The sequence below is a fragment of the Triticum aestivum genome, chromosome 1B, assembly GCF_018294505.1.
Source record: "Triticum aestivum cultivar Chinese Spring chromosome 1B, IWGSC CS RefSeq v2.1, whole genome shotgun sequence".
In the NCBI taxonomy this organism is placed as follows: Eukaryota; Viridiplantae; Streptophyta; class Magnoliopsida; order Poales; family Poaceae; genus Triticum; species Triticum aestivum.
Window position 1 is genome coordinate 674,864,633 of NC_057795.1, and position 8,512 is coordinate 674,873,144.

Here is an 8,512-nt window from a genome sequence, read left to right on the forward strand (position 1 = left end):
TATGACGACTCCGCATCTACGACAGTTTTCTATGTTAGTGATCAAGCGTAGTGGAGTAAGAAGAGATCTGACAAGGAGTGAAAATAGTTTATTTCTGAGGTTATGACCGAGTGCACTTTCAAGTGGAGTAGCACAAATATGTTTGGCGCAGAAATCAAGTCAAAGTCCTTAATACTAAAGCATAGAGTACGTAGAGAACGTGCGTGTGGACTTGGAATATATTATCGCATTCACAGCACGCAAAGCTAAGGCATGCAGGCAGCAGGGACGACATAGTAGTATATCATTCTAAACTTGTGAGGACGTAGTAGAATATCATTGTGGACACGCAAAGCTAGCGCATTCCAAAGTTGAGAGGCTGTAAAGTTGTAGCTATCCTATGCATGTCGACTTTATCTTTGGCTTTGACAACATGCATGAGCATGACGAGAGCTACATTTGGCTACTGCGAGACTTGATTCATCACTCCCTCTGCTCGCAGGGTCTCCACTCCATCCACCTTGAGTGATTGTTACTTACTTGTGATAAACATAGATAGGGACACACACAGATATAGAGAGAGGGGAGATGTCTTACACTTGGAGAGGAGCTCTGCAATGGTGGGACGATTGGCAACTGCGTGTCCTCGTCCTGGGCAGCCTGGGCCTTCAGTGGTTCCTCCTGCTGGCTGCCCCGATGCGCAAGTACGCCCTCCCGCGCGTCTTGAGGACATTCATCTGGCTGGCGTATATTTCCAGCGATCCTCTGGCAATCTACGTGCTCGCCACCCTCTTCAATCGCCACGCAAAGACCAGCAACTTTGGCGGTGACACCGACATTGTCGCCGGGATCGGGAGCGAGCAGCAGTCGAGCATCCTGGAGGTCCTATGGGCTCCTATCCTTCTCATCTACCTCGGTGGGCAGGAGGGAATGAGTGGCTACGAGATAGAGGACAACAAGCTGTGGGGGAGACACACCGTGACCTTGGTGTCCCAGGTGGCCGTCGCCTTGTACGCCTTCTACAAGTCGTGGCCTAGACCCAACGACCCAAAGCTATTGGTGGTCGCGGTTCTTCTCTTCTTCGTCGGGGTCATCAGCTTCAGCGAGAAGCCATGGGCTCTCAAAGCTAAAGCCAAGAGACTGGCGGCTGTATCGTCCGGGGTGCAAGTACCAAAGAAGCCTTCAAACTGGAGGGAGCGCATGAACCAGTTTTTCTTCGGGGCGAGCCACTGCTTCACCGGCACCCGGAAGGCACAAAGTAATTTTTCAACCAATTTAGCTATGTGTAAGTTGCCTGAAAATCCAATTTGGGTCAGTCGATTTTTTGTGCCATTGATTTCTGCTTCAAGATTCGTGCTCCTTGTTTTTTGTTTCTGTTGTGACTACTGTTGTGTTTTGGGCCCAAATATTCTACTGACCACGGTTTTGGGTCAGTCGGTTTATTATTCCTTATAGGCCGATGTTGCTTCCTCATTTTTTTCTAAATAGATGACTCAACATGTGTATATATGCAAGTAATATATTTTGGAATGGAGGGAGTATATATGCAAGTAATGTATAACATGTGTATAAATTATACTATTTCCGTATCAAAATATAAGGCATTTTTCTAGGCTAGTTTAGCTTAAAAAAACATATGATATTTTGGTACCGAGGTAGTACTAGAGTGCAAAAATTGCACTACCATATGTTTATTTCTTACATAGTATTAAAAAAGTGTAAAGTTGCATACAAGTTTTTCTAAGTATTATTATTTTTCTTCTTCTTAACGGGTAATAGCAATGCCACTAATTTATTCTACCTCTTCATTTTTTTTAGTTTTTGTTTCTTTTTTCTTCTTTCTTTAAGGGTAATATAAATGTCACTAATTCATAAGTTCGGAGGAAACTTCATCTTTTCGAAATCCCACTATTATATGTGTATTCTTGCATATTATTCAAAAACCTAATTTTTATGCAAACTATGTGCAATTTTTGACATTATTTGCTTAAAACATTTCATTTTTTTTCTCCTTCTTAAATGGTAATAGCAATGCCCTAATTTGTTCTTTCTTAGAAAACTTTATTATTTTTATTTTATTTTAGTTTTTGTTTCATTTTCTTTCTTTTTAAAGGATAATATCAATGGCACTAATCCGTTCTGTCTTAGAAAACTTTATTATTTTAATTTTATTTCTAGTTTTTGTTTCATTTTCTTTCTTCTTAAAGGGTAATATCAATGTCACTAATTCATTCGTCCTTATAAAACTAAATTATTTTTATTTTCTTTTAGTTTTAGTTTTATTTTCTTTCCTCTTCAATGGTAATACCAATGCCACAAATTACAGTACTATATTCTTGTTCTTGCATATTTTTAAAAAGTGCAATTTTCTTGTATATATTGTGCAAATTTTATAATTGTTTGTAATATTTTTTTATTATTCTGTCTTGCTAGAGAGTAATACCAATGACACTAATTCCTTCTTTCTAAGAGAATTGATTATTTTAATTTGTTTTAGTTTTTATTATTTTTAATTTATTTTTGAAGGATAACACCAATGCCGCTGATTCATTCTTACGCATAAGATTTATTATTTTATTTTTTTTAATTTTATTTAATGTTTTTGATTTCTTTAATGGTAATACCAATGCCACTAATTCATCCTTTTTGAAACTTCTTTTTCCAAAACTTTATCTATTACTCCCTCCGTACCAAAACAAGCGACTCGACATTGTACTAACTTTGTACTAAAGTTAGTACAAAGTACAAAGTTGAGTCACTTATTTTGGGGCGGAGGGAGTATATTCTTACTCTTGCATATTATAAAAAATTTAATTTCTGTGTAAACTGTGTGCAAATTTTGTAACTGTTTGTTTTAGATTTTTGTTTCTGTTTCTTTTTTCTTAAAGGGTAATACTAATGCGACTAATTCATTTTTTCTTAAAAGACTTCATATTTTTTATTTAGTTTTAGTTTTTATGCGTGGAAACTTCTTTATTATGAAAACTTCAATTTTTATTTTTATGTGTGTAAGTATACAAGCAACTATTGAACATTATGTATGCAAATTATACTAGATTGTGAAAATTGCACTATTATATGTTTATTCTTTGCATAGTACAAAACGTGCAATTTATGTTACTAATTCATTCTTTCTTAGGGAAACTTCTTTTTCGCAAAAAAACATCCACACTTATATGCTTGTTATTACATATTATAAAAAAACATAATTTATATGTATATTTTGGCATTTTTTAAAAATGTTCATATTTTCTTTCTTCTTAACTTTTTAAAATATTTTTTTAAGTGCACACATTCATTAATTTGATTTTGTATTGTTTTCTTTCTTCTTTTAGGGTAATACAAAAACCCCTAATTAAGTCCTTGCGAGACTTCCTTTTTGCAAAAACTTCACTATTATATGCTTATTCTTGCATGTTATATTAAACCACAATTTCTATGTAAATTTTTCATTTTTTTTGTTTGTTTTATTCAGCCACAATTTCTATTCTTTCATTATTTGTTTTATCTTGGCCGATGGGTCAAGCTATTCTGAGATGTTCTGCTTAACTATCTTGACATTTGGTTATACTCCAATAAAAATCACATCATCTATTGGACCTAGCTCATATATAAATCTCGGTTTGGTAGTTGGGTACGAAGAGGTGAAGATGTTATTGAATATTTAGAATGTGTAGGAAAGTTGTTAGATAATATTTGGATATATCGGTTTGGTAGTTGACGTAGTACCAAAAAACAATTATTTGTGGTTTGCGGTTATTGTAACATTTCTATATCCCTTTGCATTCATTCATGCCATTTTCACCCTGTTGAGAAGCGTACATACATAACTTTTCACCAAGCTACGGTCCACACTGGGTCAGATGTACTAGTGTGGAATATGAGCTCTATGTTAGTGAGAGTAGTTTTTGGCTAGTTGCATCACAAAATGGATATTCTGATTTTTCTTTTTTTTGAGAATCACAAAATGGATATTCTGATTTTTCAATCCCGAGATCAAGTCCTCCTACATGGCGCACCTGCTGAATTTCAATCCCGAGATGCTTCTGTCCGGCAGCAGGCAGCATCTCATCTCCGAGGCCATGGAGGAGATCAAGTCCTCCTTTTTGTCGAACGAGCATGAGTTGAGCCAAAAAGAGCAACCCAAGGGGCTCATTGCCGCCATGGCGGAGGGTGAGCACAAGTCAGCCAATGGAGATGATGACACAAGCCAAGGTTTCGTCCACATCACAGAGGCATGCAAGCTGGCCAAAGAGCTGTTGGAGCTGCCGGACCCTAAGACGCGGTGGATGCTCATGTACCGGGTGTGGCTGGGCATGCTCTGCCACTCCGCCAGCATGTGCAGGGGCTACCTGCACGCCAAGAGCTTGGGTGAAGGTGGCGAGTTCCTCACTTACGCCTGGCTCGTGCTCATGCTCAAGGGGGCCAAGAGCTTGGCCGACAAGCTTCAAACGCCGCCGGAGACTCAAGCTTGTGATTTTCTGGTAATTCGACCAAAGTGTGCTGGAAAAAGAAACCAAAAACTTTCTGCAATTTTCCTAGAGTATTCTGTTCTTTCAGCAATAGCAGGTGATGAAGAAGAGAAAAGGTAGCTCAAATGAAAATTAACAGCACTTCCTCTACCAAGCTAGAAGATCGATGCAGCTTCAATTCAATACTGGGTATCAAAGAACAATGTACGGAAGAACATACCATTTAGTTCTGCATGATCATCACGGTCTACAATAACAATACAACATGGCCTTCTGGTTCATTAGCTAATCAGTACACGTAAGGTAGAATCCTCCAGGGCACAAGCTTGCAGTACTCTGCCCAGATGTCCTTGTACTTCTCCGAGCATCTCGCCTCGTCTCTTCTCTCCCTCCATATCAGCAGGATCAGCAGGTAGGTCGGGTAGAAGTACGGGATCACGGAGCTGCAGCAGAAAAATGTAAGAGTTCAAAGATTATTCGTGCCTGATTGGATTGAGATGATTGTTTTTTTTTATGCCACAGAAAGGGTATCTCTCACCTGGCTCCACAAGGCAAGCTGAATGAGAGTGCCAGAAGCAGATCTCCAAGGTAATTGCAGTGCCTTGCAATGCCCCTACACGCAACGACAAAGATGGGACTTGTTCTTTTAATTTTTTTACATTCGGGATAGCAGCAGTTAGCATGCATGATTACTCCCAAGAGACAAGGGGAGATCCAAGGTTTTTAAAACTGAACATGTCTAGAAAACTACTGCTGTTCAGTCAAGTGCAATGGTTGCATAAATCTGTCGTGAACATCATTTAGGCAGGCAGGCGTGCAGTGTTCTAACTAGTATGAATCACATTTGTGTTGACTGTTTACCTACTTGCTACTCACCTACATGTGCTTCCCTTGCATTTTTCTTCATCTGACTAAACAGGATCGGCTAAATATTCAGAAGAAGAAAAAAAGTGTATGCGGGTTCTATTTTGTTTACACTCTATTAAACAGAAAGAGACCACTTGCTATACACGATGCTGCTAAAATAGCCAACAGTACACAGTTCAGAACAAGATGTGCATAGATAACTAGTGGACAAAGAAGAAAAACAAGCGCAGGTTCCATGAGATGAATGTAGAACTTACCAGTAGCCAGATACAAGTAGTTTTCCCCCAACAACTTTGGGAGGTTTACCCCATATAGGAGCTTTAGGGTCCTTCTTGAACAAATGTTTCTGTTTGTTGGCACCTCTGAACACTAGATAGCTGTGTGCAAGATGAAGCAAGGCTTGGTCAGAGATATTGCAATGCAAGAAGCAGATTATACAGCATGCGTAATCCAATGGAGGGTTTGTGAGGGACACAGAAAACAGTACCCAATAAGGAAAATTATGCAGTTAGCAACGGAAGCCAAAAGTGGCAGCTCCACTTTGTTTCCCAGAAGCCACCAACCCTGGTCAACAACACATCATAAAATTTGGTGAGCAGCTCATTTGTCAACCTTCATAATTTAACACAAGAGACAGGGATACTATTACAGCTGCAAATTTGATAGTCATATAACTGAGAGAACAAATTTAGGAATAATGCAGTGAGTAAAGTATATTCAGTAGCGGCATGAGTAGATATTAGCAATTCAAATAATACCCTTTTTCCATAAATGGAATACCTGAATAGTGAAGGTAAAAGGAATGAAAACTAGATCACCAAACACCAGCATGAATCCCAACCTTTCAGCAATAATGTCCCATCTGAAAATCACGGGAAGGAAAAAAAAATGAAGTATGAAGCTTCAGCCTTGCCACCATAAGCCCCGTTTCATTCTATACGCAAAAGCACTGGCATATTGAAATTAATTCATCTATTTACTAGAAGACAACATGTACTTACGTGGAGGTCATGAATTCTTCATGAATGAAGTAATCTATAATATACCACTGCATGAAGAAACATAATTAATTTCACTTATAATATAGTAGCTGATGATCGAATAAGTAGTTGTCAGTGTTCAATACCCCACAAAAGAATTGGTAAAGAATGACTGCACGGTTAACTGAACCAGCTAGGTAGCTCTTTGCAAGCAAAGAGAGGTTGATAAACAACCATGCCATCATTCCAGCCCTTATGAAAAAGAACCTGCAACCATGATGAGCAGAAGAAAATAACATTTATGATCGGGTCCATGGTTTACTCTGATTCATGTATTCTTTTACTGTTTTAGTGATAAAGTTATGCGGGGAAAGTTTTTGAAACTGAATATATATAGTTAACATTCAACATTAACTTGTATTCACACTAATAGCCACCACAAAAAAGGAATGATATGACCTGTGGAAACAATTATGCAGAAATAAAAAAATAGCTATGCAGCATACCGAACTTCATTTCCAATTGTCCTTCAGTTTATAAGAAATATTCATTTGTATTCATGTATCTATATAAAAATAGAAGCTAGCATGTCAGTTTTAAAGGCAGGAGATCTTAAGAAAATAAAAACTTGCTGTCAATTAATCAATGGGTTATCAAGAGCAGTATCAAATAAACAGGAGTAGCTACACCAGCAAACCAATATCTCAATTTTCACAGCAATCATATGCCATTCCAAATTTCCCAGCAAGTGTCACAATTAGGTAAGAAAACAAGGAAGATACTGCCAACGTACTTGAGGTCAACTCCCATAAAATGGGGATTAAGCTGCACTCCGAACCACCTGTTAGACAAAGTGGCACCTAACATCATTAAACAGGAAAACAGGAGTGGAATAGATAAAGTGACATCTAACATCATTAAACAAGAAAACAGGAGTGGACTTCTGAAAATAAAAGGTCCTGTTTGTGTGAAATAAAGTTGCGCAAAAGTACCAATCTTCTATGAAGCTCCCAGTAGCATGTGGTTTCAATGAAGAACTTTGATGGCGGGACCTTAACCCAGTATAGTAGAGCAGGAAACTGACCTGAAATGGAACATGATGACATGAGTTAATCCAGAGGATGTTATTTGATTTGGTAATTTACCATCTAAATGCATAGCCTTGCAGATATTCAGACAATTCAGGGTGACTGATCCCTTTGCTAAACTTTGGTTGTGCTAAATTAAAGTGAAGGTGTGTATCAAACAATAGAAACTAGACATGCACATGACCAAACAGTTGGGTTCAGACATGAGTGTCCACAAGTCTAAATTTACATCATAGTTCTATAAGAAAAAACTTAATAAGGATGTGGAGAGAGGAAGCGGCATCTACAATGACACTGAAAATGAGGGTCGTCGACAGCAGCTCGAGTCCACGGTCAGCCACGACCTGCAAGCAAATAAGAATCGCTACGCGGGTCAATTCAGCATGACTTTTGTGAATCTCCCGGATGCGTTCGGCTTCTGCGGATCTCACCGTGGGAGTCATCCAGCCCATGTAGACGCCGAGCGTGGAGAGCCCCAGGAGCAGCAGCAGCGAGAGCAGACCTGCACACGAGCGAGAGCAGACGGCGTAAGGAGAGAAACGCTTTGCGGCTCAGAGAGAGAGAGACGAGGGGCACCATTGCAACGGTAGTGGAGGCGGGAGGAGTCGGGGAGGACGGCGCCGGCGACGAGCTTGCCGGGGAGGAGGGCGCCCGCGGCGGCGAGGTACGCGAGGTAGGAGACCAGCACCACCGCCGCGCTCCAGGAGGGCGCCAGCGCGGCGAGCACGTCGCCGGTGGCCGCCGCCGCGTCCATCCCCGTCGTCGCGGCCAAAGGGGATCTCGGCTAGTCACTCTGAAGCCAACTGCAGCGCGACGAATCCGGAGGAAATTGGGGAATCCCGTGGATCACAGTCAACTGGGAGTCAAAATCCGCAGTGAAGGTGGGCCTTTTGACGTCAATAGGAGGCCCATCTCCCCCGGTTTGAAATCTTCCTTTTTTTGTCCCTCGAATTCGAACAAAATTTGTAGACATTTTTGCTTGAATTTTCGAGGAAGGCTGTGGTCCATACGGGCAGGACACATATATAATATGTGTAGCTCTGTCACCCGACCATGTTCTGTCCTTACGTGTTGTTGCTCCTAGTCTCACATGCATGCTTCAGTCGTTCAGGTATTTATATATGGA

The 8,512-nt window shown here is 40.0% G+C and overlaps 2 protein-coding genes across 2 annotated transcripts; one reads left to right on the plus strand and one right to left on the minus strand.

The window, feature by feature from the left end:
* The first annotated feature begins 445 nt into the window (after positions 1-445).
* Positions 446-2,205, plus strand: LOC123099908 (uncharacterized). Its single transcript, XM_044521935.1, has one exon. The coding sequence runs from the start codon at positions 568-570 to the stop codon at positions 1,432-1,434; it is 867 nt and encodes a 288-aa protein (XP_044377870.1). The 5' UTR covers positions 446-567; the 3' UTR covers positions 1,435-2,205.
* A 2,394-nt stretch (positions 2,206-4,599) lies between these two features.
* Positions 4,600-8,256, minus strand: LOC100270656 (delta(14)-sterol reductase). Its single transcript, XM_044567110.1, has 12 exons — positions 7,963-8,256; positions 7,818-7,888; positions 7,674-7,730; positions 7,291-7,382; positions 7,092-7,139; positions 6,445-6,565; positions 6,320-6,366; positions 6,099-6,180; positions 5,806-5,882; positions 5,576-5,695; positions 4,990-5,064; positions 4,600-4,894 (listed from the first exon to the last, which is right to left on the minus strand). The coding sequence occupies exons 1-12, from the start codon at positions 8,138-8,140 to the stop codon at positions 4,741-4,743; spliced, it is 1,122 nt and encodes a 373-aa protein (XP_044423045.1). The 5' UTR covers positions 8,141-8,256; the 3' UTR covers positions 4,600-4,740.
* Positions 8,257-8,512: the final 256 nt, after the last annotated feature.

Bases quoted from the DNA above. Each gene is read 5' to 3' on its own strand.
- LOC123099908 (XM_044521935.1), top strand. From the start codon at position 568: ATGTCTTACACTTGGAGAGGAGCTCTGCAATGGTGGGACGATTGGCAA.
- LOC100270656 (XM_044567110.1), bottom strand. From the start codon at position 8,140: ATGGACGCGGCGGCGGCCACCGGCGACGTGCTCGCCGCGCTGGCGCCC. The intron at 7,731-7,817 runs GTGAGATCCGCA...ATTTGCTTGCAG, and splicing joins TGGGCTGGATGACTCCCACG to GTCGTGGCTGACCGTGGACT. The intron at 7,140-7,290 runs GTACTTTTGCGC...TTTGTCTAACAG, and splicing joins GGGAGCTTCATAGAAGATTG to GTGGTTCGGAGTGCAGCTTA.